Source organism: Mauremys mutica, chromosome 3, assembly GCF_020497125.1.
Source record: "Mauremys mutica isolate MM-2020 ecotype Southern chromosome 3, ASM2049712v1, whole genome shotgun sequence".
NCBI classification, from domain to species: Eukaryota; Metazoa; Chordata; order Testudines; family Geoemydidae; genus Mauremys; species Mauremys mutica.
In genome coordinates this window covers 192189198-192206725 of record NC_059074.1, presented here as the reverse complement: position 1 = coordinate 192206725, position 17528 = coordinate 192189198, and the positions used below count along the sequence as shown (strand labels likewise).

At 53.0% G+C, this 17528-nt stretch overlaps 2 protein-coding genes across 3 annotated transcripts in view; both read left to right on the top strand.

Annotated features, from left to right (window-relative positions):
• Window positions 1–1092: 1092 nt before the first annotated feature.
• Window positions 1093–9547, top strand: LOC123366702. Its single transcript, XM_045010346.1, has 9 exons — window positions 1093–1609; window positions 2015–2118; window positions 2479–2692; window positions 3435–3514; window positions 3725–3820; window positions 5243–5338; window positions 7736–7840; window positions 9003–9098; window positions 9497–9547. Exons 1-9 carry the CDS (start codon window positions 1093–1095, stop codon window positions 9545–9547), a joined length of 1359 nt encoding a protein of 452 aa, XP_044866281.1.
• The window catches only part of LOC123365744, a 93345-nt gene continuing 79355 nt past the window's right edge, over window positions 3539–17528 (top strand). Inside the window, exons 1-4 of one of the 2 annotated variants that reach the window (XM_045008613.1) lie at window positions 9389–9810; window positions 10135–10243; window positions 10477–10572; window positions 12026–12121. In XM_045008613.1, coding sequence (XP_044864548.1) covers window positions 10194–10243; window positions 10477–10572; window positions 12026–12121 — 242 coding nt within the window. In that variant the 5' untranslated portion in view covers window positions 9389–9810; window positions 10135–10193. Of the gene's footprint in view, window positions 3821–9388; window positions 9811–10134; window positions 10244–10476; window positions 10573–12025; window positions 12122–17528 lie in introns of those variants that run through there. The other variant, XR_006577726.1, reaches the window with a different exon arrangement.

Genomic DNA, 17528 nt, shown 5'->3' with positions numbered 1-17528 from the left:
TTCACAGGAAGGAGACTCAGGTCCTTGTTGTTCTCTTTTAAGACCAAGTCAATAAGTCATAACCAGTCCTATGGTTGATGAATTTTGCTGCTTCTCTGCATTAATTGTCTCTGAGCAGTTCATGAACTGTTGTTGGTCTGGAGCTCATTTGAGAGCACTTTGTTCAGGTCATTCAATGTATGAAATTCAAGATCCGATGGTTAGTTTGAAAGTCAGGGCTCTTGGGTCCTATTCCCAACTCTGCCACTGACTGGCTATGTGACAACCTAAGACAAGTCAATTATCCTTTCTCAGCCTTAGCTTCTCCCCCTTTCAAGTAGGGATAACAATCCACTCCTACCTACCCCATGGTGGATGGAGGGTGGGGATCCATTGGAGAGTGTCACTAGGAGCATAATATGAGGTGTCCTGTTCCGTTTACTCAGATGAGATCATGACATAATAGAATAGCTGAAATATTCTCTTTTATTTGTATTTTATTATTTTGAAATTGTTAAGTGCAGCAGGCTCCAAGAAGGTGTGTAAAGTGCCGGGATGTCAGGAGCTGGGAGGCATTGTCACCCCCGCACTAGGGCAGTGTTCTGCACCCCCTGCTGCTGGCTGAGTTTCTCCGTCCCTTGGCAATAAGACAGATGCTTGTTTTCACAGCCAGTCGATCGCCCTGTGTCATCACCCTGCCTGCTGGCTGAGCAGGGTAACTCCTCAGGTCACCATCCTCTCCAGCCTGCCTTGGGCTTGGAGAGTGAGGAGGAGGCCGAGGGACAGCTGGCGACCCTGAACATTTGCCATCCATCGCTCCATCACCTAGAGCAAGTGAGTGGCATTAGAGTTCCTCTGTGGCATCCCCTGTCTATCTGGGGAGAGGCAGAAAGGGGGGAGAGAATCTCTCCCAGAGGAGATTGGATTTGCAATCCATGGGAGCAGATCATGCAATGAACTCCTGTGCGTGTGTGTGGACTGCACTCCCTGCACCCCTGTAGGGGGAGAAGGAGCTGCTCTGGCTGGGACAGGGATGGGGAGGGACAAAAAAGGCTGGTTAGTGAGCGGCTGCCTTGACCCCAGACTCACGCCTGCTCCCTGCTTGGTTCCAGGATGTCCAGGCTCCTGAGGATGTTCAGGAAGAAGGCTCTGCAGGTGGTCCCAGAGCCTGAGGGAGGCAGCTGCCATCTTCCCCAGGAGCAGAGCGGCCCCTCCGTCCCCGCAGGTGGGGAAGAAGCTCCCAGCCGGGCCAGGAGGTGGAAGTGCCCAGCCTTCTGGCAGAGGAAGCCTGCTCCTGGCGCAGGTGCCGAGGTGGGAGAGGCACCGGCCAGGCCGAAATGGAGCTGGCCCAGGATGCGGCTGGGCAGGCAGGACTCAGCCCAGAAGGGGAGCCGGGCAGGGTGGCTCTGGGGCTTGTTGTGTGGGACCCAGCGGCCCCAAGAGCCCAGCCCTAATTCCCAGCAGGAGGCATCGCCCTGCCCAGTCACTGAGGATCTTCCAGCCTCCCCAGGGCAGGAGGTGGAGGATCCCTGTCCCAGCACCAGCAGCTCGGCCTGCTCCCCAGGGGACAGCGGCAGCGCCTGGGACTCAGGCAGCAGCAAGGCCGATGGGCGCCGCTGCTTTGTTCCAGGTGAGGGGCCAGGCTGGGCTCAGGGAGGGGTGAGGAGGGGGCTGTGAACACCCTGGGCCCAGGCACTTGACCAGTGCTATGGAGGTGGGTCCCCAGCCCAGGTGTCTGGCCTGAGCCACGTGAACCCCACTGACAGTAGATGCTGCCACTTTGGTCCTTGATGCTCCAGTTGGGTGGGGGGAGGGGAAGACACCTCCTAGGGAGTCCAGGACAGTGTGTGGGGGCCTCTTTGCTATGGGCTCCTGAAGGAGTTGGGGGCTGAAGGCATCACTGAGAGGGGGGAGTGTGGGTCCCAATCTGCCGTGGGTCCTGGAGGTGGGAAGGGGGAACAGTGCCCCACCATGCCCCTGTCCTTCCCCCGAGTGGCAGCAGGCGTCACCCTGTCCCCTTCTCTCCCTGGTGCAGGGACCCCCAGGGACTCGGAGGACGAGGAGGAGAAATGGATGGATATGGCCACAGAGGAGGCTGCTCTCAAAAACATTCTAGAGCAACTCCAGGGCCGAGAAAAGGTACAAACATTCCCCAGCTGTGCTGGAACCGAGATTATCCTGCCCCTTCCCAGCACCCTGACCCCCTGCAGAGGATCTTGTCTCTGATGATCCACCAGACCTAATGGGGACCTTTCTCCACCATGATCTGGGATCCCCAAGATGGGGGTATTTGTCATACACCAGCCAGGGTCTCCTCCCTCCACAGGCACTGTCCCAGTTCCTGACCCTGCTTGTGTAGGAGTTGTGGGTGATTTGGAAAATGGGCGGGTCCCCACTATCCCCCATTCAGGCCTGAGTCCTGCAGCTGGTTTGGGTGGGGCAGAGAGGTCCCTGGCTAACTGGCTCTCTCTTCCCTAACCCCACTCCTGGTGGGTGCAGGATGAGGCCCAGCAGCTCATGTTCCTGCACACCATCCACCCCGCGTGTCTCGCTGCACAGCAGAGAGGGCAGGAGACGTTGGAGTTGCACTGCTGCAAGGTGGCTGTGATGGAGAGGATTGTGGTGAGCGAGACACGGCGCCCAGCAGCTGGAGGGAGGACAGAGACCTGGGAGGGGCAGGGGTCTCCCCGGGCCAATGGATGGGGGATGGCTGGTGCTGGAGGGGCAGCTGAGGGCAGGCATTGCTGGGGCTGAACATTGGGGAGAAGAGACGGGAGAAATTCTGAGATTGGTCACTAGTGGGCAGGAATCGGAGGAGCGGGAGGCAGGTGGGGGGATCCTGCTGGCTGTGTGGGGTGCTGGCTGTGTAATTTCCTCACTGGGAAGTGTCAGTGAAGCCCGAATCTCAAACGCTCCTTTGTCTCCTTTGGGGCTCAGAGGAGCTCATTGAGGAGCTGCCTGATAACTCTCCACGCAGCGGCGTCTCGCTAACTCCCTGATTGCCGTGAGCAACCGCAGGTACCGAGACCCTCCCACCCGGTTCCCTTAACCCCGGTGCTGCTCAGGCCAAGGGCTGGGAGTCACTGCCCCTCCCGCTCCCAGGTCACCTCCCAAGGGTGGCTCCCGTGGCAGAGGTGGTGGGAAGGTTCACTCTCTCCTGGCTGGGCAGTTCTTTTCACTCCAGTAACATAGCAATGGCTTTTGGGAGAGGCTCACTCTCAGGATCAGCTACAGGAGGGGCAGCAGAGTCCAGGGAACAGGCACTATTCCTGCCCTGCCACTGTCTGTCTGGGAAAGCTTGGCCTTGTCATTCCCGGGCTCGGTGCCTCAGTTTCCATTCTCTCCAGCCTCTGCCTAGTTCCCTGCAGTTTCGCAGCCGTGTTGGTGCCAGTCCCACTCCCACACTGCACAGTCCTGTACTGTGCCTTTTGCCATGACACCTCCCTTTGAGCCAGAGGTAGAGACCCACCTTCGAGCTGCCCTGCATGCCGTCTTCACCCTGAGCACGCAGAAGGACACCACCCAAGAAGTCCAGGTAAATCATGCTAAAGACATGGATTGAAGAGCCAGCTGTCATCCTGCCATGAATCCTTGCTAATTGCCTGCAGTGGGATGTGAATGAGAGAGGCCGAGATATGTGATTGGGGGTCTCACCAGTGCTTCCCAGAGACCCCTCTTCCCATCCTGTGGCAGGTGTAGCCCCACTTTCCCTAACTCTGACCCATGGCTCTCCCTTCCTGTGCAGGATCAACATAGGGTCTTGCCAGACCTCCTGGATGCCATGCTGGGGAACCTGCTGGCAGAGTCCCTAGGCACCGACAGGCTCCACTACATCTTGGAGGTGAGCCTGATGAGACGGGTAGGGGCAATTTTAGCTTAACTCTTAGCTCCAGTGGCCTGTCCTTGGTCAGGGCAGTCAGTGCAATGCAGTGTCAGGCCCTTCCTCCTTGAAGGAGAGAGGAAGGAGCTGGGACTTGAAGCCAGAGCTCTGCCTGGTTCTGTTGCGCACTAACCACAGGGCCCCTGGCTGGCTTGGGGAGTGAGAGTCTGAACCCCTCCTGTGAGATGCAGAAGATGGTCCTCAGAGAAGAGTCCCTGGCTCCTTCCTAGAGAAACAGAAGGACCCCAGAGAATAAGCCCTTCTTTCCGACGGGCCCTGAGATTCCTGGGGGGATTGTGCTCACACTCATTCCATACACCCAAGCAAGGACTTGAGAGCAAGGGAGGGGTGAGAGGTCTGTCTCCTCCCTGGTGAGCTGTTCAGGAATCAGGAGTTCAGAGAGGATGGTACCAGCCCCGACACCGAACACTGTTCCAATCTAGAGAGAGAATGAGAGGTTGTGACCTGCAGAATACAAGCATCGCCCTGGGGGCAACAACCCCCTTCTAAAGCTCTGCAATGAATGAATCAGATATTCCACCCTGCGCACAATGTCTCAGCCCCCTGGAGATTGGGGAGAGGCGGGTGACATTTGCACAACACGTGCACCTGCCCATTGGTCCTGAGCTGTCTCCTTTCCCCACAGCACATTAACTACTGGATTGTGTCCAGGGTGTCGCAGGAGAGAGCCAAGGCCATTAGGATCAGCACAGCCCTGCTCAGATTCACCATCAGCCTCCCTGAATTTGACATAAGTGACTTGTGACCCCAGCTTCCTGAGTCCAGGCGTAGGCGGGCTGCCTGTCTCCAACTGGCTGTAGGATCTGCTGCTGCAGGGGCTGTGGGTTAGGAGTGTTCCTCTTGGGGAGGCAGAGGCAGAGCAGGGAATGAGCTTGGCTTGAGTCAAGTTCTTCTTGTCCTGGTTAAGTGGTGACTAGGCTTTTAAGGGGACCATGCTCCAGGTTCATGCCTTTCTGTCATCCTGAAACAGCTGGGGAAGCAAGTCCTCAATGAGGGCCCTGCCCACATCCCTGTTCTCCAGGCTCCCTTGGGGGCAGAGGAAATTAAGGCTCTAGCTCTAGCTTGTATCCTCTAGCATCCCCCGCGGAGTGGCTGAGGGGAAAAAGAGAGTCCTGGCCCAGTGGGGACCGGGAGCTGACAGGAAAATGCTGATGGAGTCCCCTCTCCCTCTCCCTCCCATTAGAACTCAGCAGAATTGCCCAGGCTGGGTCAGCATGTGGCACAGCTGGCTGTGAATGAGAGAGGCCGAGATCTGTGTTTGGGGGTCTCACCAGTGCTTCCCAGAGACCCCTCTTCCCATCCTGTGGCAGGTGTAGCCCCACTTTCCCTAACTCTGACCCATGGCTCTCCCTTGCTTTGCAGGATCTGCATAGGGTCTTGCCAGACCTCCTGGATGCCATGCTGGGGAATCTTCTGGCAGAGTCCCCAGGCACCGACAGGCTCCACTACATCTTGGAGGTGAGCCCGATGAGAGGGGTGGGGGCAAATTTACAGAGAAAGGCATAACAAGATCCAATGGCTGGAAGGTGAAAAGAGACAAATTCATATTACAAAGAAGGCACAACTATTCAAAAGCCAGGATGATTCACCACAGGAACAAGCTACCAAGGAAAGTGGTGGATTCTCCATCTCTTGATGTCATTTAATGAAGACTAGATGCCTTTGTGGAATGTGTTTGCCCCAAAAGTAGCTATTGTGCTATACATGAAGCCTGTGATATGCAGGGGGCTAGAATAGATGCTCTGAAGGTCTCTTGTGGCCATCAAGTCTACTAATTTTGGAAAAAGTGAGTGTAGCATTGGGAGCAGCCTGTGATGTTTTACTGTCCAGCCGGCTTGCTTCCTAGAGTGAACAGTCATTGAGTGGGTTGATCCAGAGGGAGGAGCTCAAACCCTGAAAGTGTCTGGCCAGCGGCAGGGCATTAGCACTTCAGGGGAGGAGTGGGTATGGCAGTGACATCACAAAGGCCTTTTGCAGGTCCTCAGCCTATTGGTCAAAGGTGGTGGGGTGGTGATGACCTCACAGAGAGATGCTGACATCAGGCAGGCGGGACAGGGTGCAGGGCTAGGGAAAGCTCGGAGAGCCCTGTGGCTTTGCTTCAGCAAGTCTCCTTCTCGAGGTCTCTCTTTGAGGACGTAGAGAGTATTAGGGTTCACACAGGTGAGGGCGAGGAGGAACCTCTTTTGAGTTTTCTCCTTTCCTTTTACTGATTTTACTAGAGTCATAAATAGATAGTTAAGGGTTAAGGTCTCTTTTACCTGTAAAGGGTTAACAAGCAGTAACCTGATGAACACGTGACCAGAGGACCAATCAAGGGACAAGATAATTTCAAATCTCTGTGGAGGGAAGTCTTTGTCTGTGTTCTTTGTTTGGTTCTTTGTTCTCTTTTGGATCTAAGAGAGGCCAGACATATCTCCAATTTCTCCAAGTTTTCCTGAAGTATTTCCTACTATCCAGTATAGTGAGTATTAGAAAGGCAGATTAGTCTTATATTTAATTTCTGCATTTGCAATTGTGTGTTGCTGGAGAAATATCTTTATTTCTGTTTGCTGTTACTTTGATTATTCTGAGAAAGGAGGGGCGGGGGGAAAGCCTCTCCAGGTTTATAAGCTAGACCCTGTATATTTTTTCCATCCTGGTGTTACAGAGATAGTGTACTTTCTTTCTTTCTTTTAATAAAATCCTTTGTTATTTAGAATCGGATTAATTTTTTCCCTTGGTTGTATTTTCTGGGGAAGGGGAGAGGGAAAGAAGGTGGGGGGAATGGTTTATTTCCTTTTGTGTTGAGATTCAAGGAGTTTGGATCTGTGTTCCCAGGGAAAGTTTTGGGGGAAAGGGGAGAGTACTAGACACTGGAATTTCTAGTTGGTGGCAGCTTTACCAGGTCTAAACTAGGATTTTAGTTTAGAGGAGTCCATGCAGGTCCCCATGTTGTGAACGCTAAAGTTCAAAGTGGGGAATAAACCTATGACATGATAGGCAGTGGTGGGATGTGTTAAGAGCTATTAAGAGCTGTTTCTCCTTCTACAGCAGGAAAGCAGGCTAGCAGGGGGAGATTTCTTTTTAGAAACCAAAGCAGAGAAGTTTGTCCTTTTTGGCTGTTTGGAAAAAGAGCTTGGGAAGAGGTATTAGGGTTTTCTAACAAGGCTTGTTAGGAAGGTGCCCCACTGAGAGAGCATTAGCAGTTTGCCAGAGACATGTTACAAAACCAGATTTTCTGGTTCTCTGTCAGCGAACAACCAGCTACACATTTGCAAATGAAAAGTTTTGTTTTCTTTTTATTCAGTCGGTGATAGAAAAGGTAGGAACTTGTAACCCAAGCAACTGAACCAAGCAACACAGTTCACTGACTGCAGAGGGGTGTGGCCAGCATAAGAGGCCCTCCTGTGAGATGCAGAAGATGGTCCTCAGAGAAGAGTCCCAGGCTCCTTCCTAGAGAAACAGAAGGACCCCAGAGAATAAGCCCTTCTCTCCAATGGGCCCTGAGATTCCTGGGGCGGATTGTGCTCACACTCATTCCATACACCCGTTCCATACACCTTGAGAGCAAGGGAGGGGTGAGGGGTCTGTCTCCTCCCTGGTGAGCTGTTCAGGAATCAGGAGTTCAGGGAGGATGGTACCAGCCCCGACACCGAACACTGTTCCAATCTAGAGAGAGAATGAGAGGTTGTGATCTGCAGAAAACAAGCATCGCCCTGGGAGCAACAACCCCCTTCTAAAGCTCTGCAATAAATGAATCAGGTATTCCACCCTGCGCACAATGTCTCAGCCCACTGGAGATTGGGGAGAGGCGGGTGACATTTGCACAACACGTGCACCTGCCCATTGGTCCTGAGCTGTCTCCTTTCCCCACAGCACATTAACTACTGGATTGTGTCCAGGGTGTCGCAGGAGAGAGCCAAGGCCATTAGGATCAGCACAGCCCTGCTCAGATTCACCATCAGCCTCCCTGAATTAGACGTAAGTGACTTGTGACCCCAGCTTCCTGAGTCCAGGCGTAGGCGGGCTGCCTGTCTCCAACTGGCTGTAGGATCTGCTGCTGCAGGGGATGTGGGTTAGGAGTATTCCTCTTGGGGAGGCAGAGGCAGAGCTGGAAATGAGCATGGCTTGAGTTAAGTTCTTCTTATCCTGGTTAAGTGGTGACTGGGCTTTTAAGGGGACCATGCTCCAGGTTCATGCCTTCCTGTCATTCTGAAACAGCTGGGGAAGCAAGTCCTCAATGAGGGCCCTGCCCACATCCCTGTTCTCCAGGCTCCCTTGGGGGCAGAGGAAATTAAGGCTCTAGCTCTAGCTTGTATCCTCTAGCATCCCCCGCAGAGCGGCTGAGGGGAAAAAGAGAGTCCTGGCCCAGGGGGGACTGGGAGCTGACAGGAAAATGCTGATGGAGTTGTTGCCAGCTCAAAGGGCCCGAGGAGGAGCAACAGCGGGGTTCGTTGCCCAGTGTGCGTCGCACTAATTAACACACCAGGGTGGAGAAGCAAACCAAGTTTATTTGAGCTCAAAAAAGGTGCCAGGGAGAAAAAGCATTCTCAAATCCTGCACACCTGTATGCAGGCGGGGTCCCAGCATTTATACCCCCCTTGTTTTTCCCCCTTTTTCCCTCCCCCCTGGCAACAGTTACACTTAACACTATAATGTAGCTTGTTAGAACTGTTCTCATTCGCATATTTATCTATGGCCTTCACAGCACAGACGCATGCAAACTTTCCTCCCCCTTCTCCCCCGCCTCCCCGCCGCTTTTTTGCTGTTTCAAACTGTCCTGCAGCTGCAAGCTAAGAACGCTGACAGTTACAAATTTTGCTTGCTGTTTATTAGCATCTTAGGCTGGTTAAAGTTTACAGCATGGAAGAACTTTGGTATATTCAGGCCCAAAGTCACAACTTTGGTTTACTTAGGCCTAGGGACACCAACAGAGTCCCCTCTCCCTCTCCCTTCCATTAGAACTCAGCAGAATTGAACAGGCTGGGTAACCATGTGGCACAGCTGGCTGTGAATTTGAGAGAGGCAGAGATCTGTGTTTGGGGGTCTCACCAGTGCTTTCCAGAGACCCTTCTTCCCATCCTGTGGCAGGTGTAGCCCCACTTTCCCTAACTCTGACCCATGGCTCTCCCTTGCTTTGCAGGATCTGCATAGGGTCTTGCCAGACCTCCTGGATGCCATGCTGGGGAACCTGCTGGCAGAGTCCCCAGATGCCGACAGGCTCCACTACATCTTGGAGGTGAGCCCAATGAGAGGGGTGGGGGCAAATTTACAGAGAAAGGCAGAGAAAGGCATAACAAGATCCAATGGCTGGAAGGTGAAAAGAGACAAATTCATATTACAAAGAAGGCTCAACTATACAACAGCCAGGATGATTCACCACAGGAACAAGCTACCAAGGAAAGTGCTGGATTCTCCATCTCTTGATGTCATTTAATGAAGAATAGATGCCTTTGTGGAATGTGTTTGCCCAAAAAGTAGCTATTGTGCTATACAGCAAGCCTGTGATATGCAGGGGGCTAGAATAGATGCTCTGAAGGTCTCTTGTGGCCATAAAGTCTACTAATTTTGGAAAAAGTGAGTGTAGCATTGGGAGCAGCCTGTGATGTTTTACTGTCCAGCCGGCTTGCTTCCTAGAGTGAACAGTCATTGAGTGGGTTGATCCAGAGGGAGGAGCTCAAACCCTGAAAGTGTCTGGCCAGCGGCAGGGCATTAGCACTTCAGGGGAGGAGTGGGTATGGCGGTGACATCACAAAGGCCTTTTGCAGGTCCTCAGCCTATTGGTCAAAGGTGGTGGGGTGGTGATGACCTCACAGAGAGATGCTGACATCAGGCAGGCGGGACGGGGCGCAGGGCATGGGGAAGCTCGGAGAGCCCTGTGGCTTTGCTTCAGCAAGTCTCCTTCTCGAGGTCTCTCTTTGAGGACGTAGAGAGTATTAGGGTTCACGCAGGTGAGGGCGAGGAGGAACCTCTTTTGAGTTTTCTCCTTTCCTTTTACTGATTTTACTAGAAAACAGACGTCCCTGTTTAGAAGGTAAGAGCCTCCGAGAGGTTTGGAACCTGCTCAGTCTGCTGCATCTGGTGCCAGCTGAATTCTAGGCATGGAAAACACTAGTTTAAGGTGGCCGAATTTTGTTTCTCACCTGGGATTTTGTCCCGTAGAATCAGTCATTGGGGACATTAGGGTTTATTCTTTTTGTTTGACCTTTTCCTCCATCCCTCCGAGATTTCTCTTCATCTCTTACTTCTTTTGTCCTGCTCCTCTCTCTTGCCAGCACTATGACATCTGCCTTTGAGCCAGAGGTAGAGACCCACCTCCTTCGAGCTGCCCTGCATGCCGTCTTCACCCTGGGCACGCAGAAGGACACCACCCAAGAAGTCCAGGTAGATCATGCTAAAGTCATGGATTGAAGAGCCAGGTAGATCATGCTAAAGTCATGGATTGAAGAGCCAGCTGTCATCCTGCCATGAATCCTTGCTAATTGCCTGAAGTGGGATGTGAATGAGAGAGGCCGAGATATGTGTTTGGGGGTCTGACCAGTGGCCTCTTCCCATCCTGTGGCAGGTGTAGCCCCACTTTCCCTAACTCTGACCCATGGCTCTCCCTTCCTGTGCAGGATCTGCATAGGGTCTTGCCAGACCTCCTGGATGCCATGCCAGGGAACCTGCTGGCAGAGTCCCCAAGCACCGACAGGCTCCACTACATCTTGGAGGTGAGTCCGATGAGAGGGGTGGGGGCTAGTTTAGCTTAACTCTTAGCTCCGTTTTCCAGTCTGTCCTCCTAGCTGGGTCCCCAGTGGCCTGTCCTCGGTCAGGGCAGTCAGTGCAATGCAGTGTCAGGCCCTTCCTCCTTGAAGGGGAGAGGAAGGAGCTGGGACTTGAAGCCAGAGCTCTGCCTGGTTCTGTTGCGCACTAAGCACAGGGCCCCTGGCTGGCTTGGGGAGTGAGAGTCTGAACCCCTCCTGTGAGATGCAGAAGATGGTCCTCAGAGAAGAGTCCCAGGCTCCTTCCTAGAGAAACAGAAGGACCCCAGAGAATCAGCCCTTGTTTCCGACGGGCTCTGAGATTCCTGGGGCAGATTGTGCTCACACTCATTCCATACACCCAACCAAGAACTTGAGAGTAAGGGAGGGCTGTGGGGTCTGTCTCCTCCCTGGTGAGCTGTTCAGGAATCAGGAGTTCAGGGAGGATGGTACCAGCCCCGACACCGAACACTGTTCCAATCTAGAGAGAGAATGAGAGGTTGTGACCTGCAGAATACAAGCATCGCCCTGGGGGCAACAACCCCCTTCTAAAGCTCTGCAATGAATGAATCAGATATTCCACCCTGCGCACAATGTCTCAGCTGCCTGGAGATTGGGGAGAGGCGGGTGACATTTGCACAGCACGTGCACCTGCCCTTTGGTCCTGAGATAGCCCTTCCCCACAGCACATTAACTACTGGATTGTGTCCAGGGTGTCACAGGAGAGAGCCAAGGCCATTAGGATCAGCACAGCCCTGCTCAGATGCACCATCAGCCTCCCTGAATTTGATGTAAGTGACTTCTGATCCCAGCTTCCTGAGTCCAGGCGTAGGCAGGCTGGCTGTCTCCAACTGGCTGTAGGATCTGCTGCTGCAGGGGCTGTGGGTTAGGAGTATTCCTCTTGGGGAGGCAGAGGCAGAGCAGGGAATGAGCATGGCTTGAGTCAAGTTCTTCTTGTCCTGGTTCAGTGGTGCCTGGGCTTTTAAGGGGACCATGCACCAGGTTCATGCCTTCCTGTCATCCTGAAACAGCTGGGGAAGCAAGTCCTCAATGAGGGCCCTGCCCACATCCCTGTTCTCCAGGCTCCCTTGGGGGCAGAGGAAATTAAGGCTCTAGCTCTAGCTTGTATCCTCTAGCATCCCCCGCGGAGCAGCTGAGGGGAAAAAGAGAGTCCTGGCCCAGGGGGGACTGGGAGCTGACAGGAAAATGCTGATGGAGTCCCCTCTCCCTCTCCCTTCCAATAGAACTCAGCAGACTTGCTCAGGGTGGGTCACCATGTGGCACAGCTGGCTGTGAATGAGAGAGGCCGAGATCTGTGTTTGGGGGTCTCACCTGTGCTTCCCAGAGACCCTTCTTCCCATCCTGTGGCAGGTGTAGCCCCACTTTCCCTAACTCTGACCCATGGCTCTCCCTTGCTTTGCAGGATCTGCATAGGGTCTTGCCAGACCTCCTGGATGCCATGCTGGGGAATCTTCTGGCAGAGTCCCCAGATGCCGACAGGCTCCACTACATCTTGGAGGTGAGCCCAATGAGAGGGGTGGGGGCAAATTTACAGAGAAAGGCAGAGAAAGGCATAACAAAATCCAATGGCTGGAAGGTGAAAAGAGACAAATTCATATTACAAAGAAGGCACAACTATTCAACAGCCAGGATGATTCACCACAGGAACAAGCTACCAAGGAAAGTGGTGGATTCTCCATCTCTTGATGTCATTTAATGAAGACTAGATGCCTTTGTGGAATGTGTTTGCCCCAAAAGTAGCTCTTGTGCTATACAGCAAGCCTGTGATATGCAGGGGGTTAGAATAGATGCTCTGAAGGTCTCTTGTGGCCATAAAGTCTACTAATTTTGGAAAAAGTGAGTGTAGCATTGGGAGCAGCCTGTGATGTTTTACTGTCCAGCCGGCTTGCTTCCTAGAGTGAACAGTCATTGAGTGGGTTGATCCAGAGGGAGGAGCTCAAACCCTGAAAGTGTCTGGCCAGCGGCAGGGCATTAGCACTTCAGGGGAGGAGTGGGTATGGCGGTGACATCACAAAGGCCTTTTGCAGGTCCTCAGCCTATTGGTCAAAGGTGGTGGGGTGGTGATGACCTCACAGAGAGATGCTGACATCAGGCAGGCGGGACGGGGCGCAGGGCATGGGGAAGCTCGGAGAGCCCTGTGGCTTTGCTTCAGCACGTCTCCTTCTCGAGGTCTCTCTTTGTGGACGTAGAGAGTATTAGGGTTCACGCAGGTGAGGGCGAGGAGGAACCTCTTTTGAGTTTTCTCCTTTCCTTTTACTGATTTTACTAGTGTCATAAACAGATAGTTAAGGGTTAAGTTCTCTTTTACCTGTAAAGGGTTAACAAGCAGTAACCTGATGAACACGTGACCAGAGGACCAATCAAGGGACAAGATAATTTCAAATCTCTGTGGAGGGAAGTCCTTGTCTGTGTTCTTTGTTTGGGTCTTTCTTCTCTTTTGGATCTAAGAGAGGCCAGACATATCTCCAAGTTCTCCAAGTTTTCCTGAAGTATTTCCTACTATCCAGTATAGTGAGTATTAGAAAGGCGGATTAGTCTTATATTTAATTTCTGCATTTGCAATTGTGTGTTGCTGGAGAAATATCTTTATTTCTGTTTGCTGTTACTTTGATTATTCTGAGAAAGGAAGCGGGAGAAAGCCTCTCCAGGTTTATAAGCTAGACCCTGTATATTTTTCCATCCTGGTGTTACAGAGATAGTGTACTTTCTTTCTTTCTTTTAATAAAATCCTTTGTTATTTAGAATCGGATTGATTTCTTCCCTTGGGCCTGGTCTACACTAGGACTTTAATTCGAATTTAGCAGCGTTAATTCGATTTAACCGTGCAACCGTCCACACCAGGATGCTAATTAGTTCGACCTAGAGGGCTCTTTAGTTCGAATTCGGTACTCCACCCCGACGAGGGGAGTAGCGCTAAATTCAACATGTCTATGTCGAATTAGGCTAGGTGTGGATGCAAATCGAACTTAGTAGCTCCGGGAGATATCCCACAGTGCACCACTGTGTTGACGCTCTGGACAGCAGTCCAAGCTCAGATGTTCTGATCAGCCATACAGGAAAAGCCCCGGGAAAATTTGAATTCCTTTTCCTGTCTGGCCAGTTTGAATCTCAATTCCTGGTTGGACATCGGGGCGAGCTCAGCAGCACTGGCAGCGATGCAGAGCTCTCCAGCAGAGGAGTCCATGCAATCTCAGAGTAGAAAGAGGGCCCCAGCATGGACTGACCGGGAAGTCTTGGATCTGATCGCTGTGTGGGGCGAGGAGTCTGTGCTTTCGGAGCTGCGCTCCAAAAAACGGAATGCAAAGACCTACGAGAAGGTCTCCAAAGCCATGGCACTCAGAGGATACAGCCGGGATGCAACGCAGTGCCGTGTGAAAATCAAGGACCTGAGACAAGGCTACCAAAAAATCAAAGCGGCAAACGGACGCTCCGGAGCCCAGCCCCAGACATGCTGCTTCTACGAGGCACTGCATGCCATTCTCGGTGGGTCTGCCACCACTGCCCCACCAGTGACCGTGGACTCTGAGGATGGGATAGTGTCGACGGGCAGTTTCTCGGCGATGTTCGCCGATGGGGAAGATGAGGAAGGGTTTGTGGAGGACGAGGCAGGCGACAGCGCTTACAATACTGCTTTCCCCGACAGCCAGGATCTCTTCATCACCCTCACAGAGATCCCCTACCAACCCTCCCCGGCCGTTAACCCGGACTCTGAATCAGGGGAAGGATCAGTCGGTAAGTGCTATAAACATGTAAACATTTATTTTTTAAAAAACAGGAATAAAAACTATATGAAAAGAAGGTCAATGCATATAGGGATCGAACAGAAATCCTCTTGGGACAGTTCCACGAAGCTCTCGGAGAGGTAATCGAAAAGCCTCCGCAGGAGGTTCCTGGGGAGAGGTGCCTTATTGGGTGCTCCGTGGAAGCACACTCTTCCGCGCCAGGCCATCCTGAGGTATAGTGGGAGCATTGCCTCGACCAGCATCACAGCATAGGGCCCTGGTCTGTGCAGGGATTCACGCAGCATGCGCTCTCTGTTTCTCCTGGTGACCCGCCTCAGGGTGATCTCGCTCGGCGACTGCTGCATCTAATTAGGGGAATTACTTTAATGTTACTATTGTGAATGCTTGACTTTTCCTTTGCATAACAATGACCGTCGTTTAACAGCCACGTGTTGGAGGCTGCAGAGGAAAAGCATACAGGGATCTTTCCCGGGGGCAGCCGCGAGGGGCTGGAACAGGGTCAGACTTTATGCTTTCCAGATTGCCTGCAGCAGGAGGGCACTGCTATCCATTAACTGTTAAGCAGCCTAAAGTTTACGGCTTACCAGGCCTGGCTGCTACACGGATTCTGCTGTCCTGCCCTGCTTGTCCGATCTCCAGTGCAAGACCCCAGGCAATGAAAGCGAATGCCGAAAATTCGAACTTGTCCTGAGAGCACATGAGATTAGGTGCCCAGTATGGTCTTGTTCACAGAAACTGAGTAGACTGTGTTCAGTGTTCGCAAACATGTATCTTTTCAAGGAAATCACTTCCTTTTTCCCATCACACAGCTGCGGCTCTTTCCCGAACTGCCCCGGCATCCCCCTCACAGAGGCTGGCGCAGATTAGGCGGCGAAAGAAAAAGACTCGGGACGAGATGTTCGCTGAACTGATGGCCTGCTCCAGAGCCGAGGCGGCCCAGCAGAGCCAGTGGAGGGAGACCCTCTCTCAGCAGCAGCGCTCACACAGCGAACGGGAGGACAGGTGGCGGCAGGAAGACCAGCAGGCGACTCAAACGCTGCTTGGCCTAATGAGGGAGCAAACGGACATGCTCCGGCGCCTTGTGGATGTTCTGCAGGACCGCAGGCAGGAGCAGAGAGCCCCCCTGAACTGTATCTGCAACCGCCCTCCCCCACCACAAAGTCCTGTCCCCCCCTCACCCAAAATCACAAGAAGGAGGGGCGCTAGGGGCCGTGAAAACTGTCACTCCACCCCAGCAGAGCGCTCATGTACCAAACAGCTCTCATTCCCTAAAGTATGAGAATTGCTTCCCTTCCTGGCTCACCCGATCCCAAATCCCAGTTTCATCCCCCAACTGTGTAGTTGAGTATTAAAAATAGTTTGCTGTTCATTACTGTTTCCGTCATGTTTCTTTGCAGAAGACTTTGTGTGAAGGGGGGGGAGGGGTTTGTTAATTGCATAGGACAGCCACCATTAACAGGGTACAGACATGGGGGCAGGATCAACAGCAGGTCACACACAGAGTGCAGTCACTAGGCACCCGGGTCACTCTGCGAGGTGTCTGCTGCCCCAGGTCAGTCTGGGAGGTGTATGTTGCCCCAGGGTCCGAGCGCCTGGCATCCACAAATGGCAAGGCAGGCTGCCCTTACCATGCCCTTCCACCCTAGCCATGAACCTCTCTGATGCCCTGAGCCCCAGCCAGAGCCATCATCCCCCCACACCTACTCACCCTTCCCACACACCCCTCACCCCTTCCTGCAAACCCACCCCTTCCTGCACACCCTCCTGTAACCGTCCTCCCCCCAGAGACCACTGTAGGAGCAGGAGCCTGTCAGTCCTCGAGTGTAGAAGCGGTCTGTACATAACTGCACACCGTACCCACCACAGTCTGCGTCCCTGTTTGAACCCTTGAACGCGAATTCGTTAGTAAAGAAAACTTTGTTAATTAAAAATGTTCCAATAACTTTATTTTTAAACGTCTGTTGGAAGGGGGGAAACCTGGTGAACGGGGTAAGTAACCGCTGAAAAAAGTGAATAGTAACTGAAACAGGGGCAGGTTCAGCTTCTCTGTAAAGAGACTGGACAGTCATAGGTTACCCTGCTCTCTGAGGAACCTAGCTTTCAAAGCCTCCCGGATGCACAGCGCTTCCCGCTGGGTTCTTCTAATGGCACGGGTGTCTGGCTGAGCGTAATCAGCAGCCAGGCGATTTGCCTCAACCTCCCATCCCACCATAAAGGTCTCCCCCTTGCTCTCACAGAGATTGTGGAGCACACAGCAAGCTGCAATAACAATGGGGATATTGGTTTCGCTGAGATCCGAGCGAGTCAGTAAGCTCCTCCATCTCCCCTTGAGACGTCCGAAAGCACACTCCACCACCATTCTGCACTTGCTCAGCCGGTAGTTGAAGAGCTCCTTGTCACTGTCCAGGGCGCCTGTATAGGGCTTCATGAGCCAGGGCATTAGCGGGTAGGCTGGGTCCCCGAGGATCACTGTAGGCATCTCCACATCCCCAACAGTTATTTTGTGGTCCGGGAAGAAAATACCTTCCTGCAGGCGTCTAAACAGACCAGAGTTCCTGAAAACACGTGCGTCATGAGCCTTGCCCGGCCACCCGACGTAGATGTTGGTAAAACGTCCCCTATGGTCCACCAGTGCTTGAAGCACCATTGAAAAGTAGCCCTTTCGGTTAATATACTGGCTGGCCTGGTGGGCCGGTCCCAGGATAGGGATGTGAGTGCCATCTATAGCCCCACCGCAGTTTGGGAATCCCATCGCGGCGAAGCCATCTATGACGACCTGGACATTTCCCAGGGTCACTACCTTTGAAAGCAGTAGGTCAACGATTGCGTGGGCTACTTGCATCACAGCAACCCCCACGGTAGATTTTCCCACGCCAAAGTGGTTCGCTACTGACCGGTAGCTGTCTGGCGTGGCAAGTTTCCAGAGGGCTATGGCCACTCGCTTCTGCATAGTCAGGGCTGCTCGCATCCGGGTGTCCTGGCGCTTCAGGGCAGGGGCCAGCAAGTCACACAGTTCAAGGAAAGTGCCCTTACGCATCCTGAAGTTTCGCAGCCACTGTGATTCATCCCAGACCTGCAGCACTATGCGGTCCCACCAGTCCGTGCTTGTTTCCCGGGCCCAGAATCGCCGTCCCATAGCATGAACGTGACCCATTGCCACCA

What these genes read in the sequence shown, in the direction of transcription:
- LOC123366702 (XM_045010346.1), top strand. Translation starts at nt 1,093, where the DNA reads ATGTCCAGGCTCCTGAGGATGTTCAGGAAGAAGGCTCTGCAGGTGGTC. An exon ending in GGCTCCACTACATCTTGGAG is followed by an intron (nt 3,821 to 5,242) that starts GTGAGCCTGATG and finishes CTTGCTTTGCAG; the next exon opens with GATCTGCATAGGGTCTTGCC. An exon ending in GGCTCCACTACATCTTGGAG is followed by an intron (nt 9,099 to 9,496) that starts GTGAGCCCAATG and finishes CTTGCTTCCTAG; the next exon opens with AGTGAACAGTCATTGAGTGG.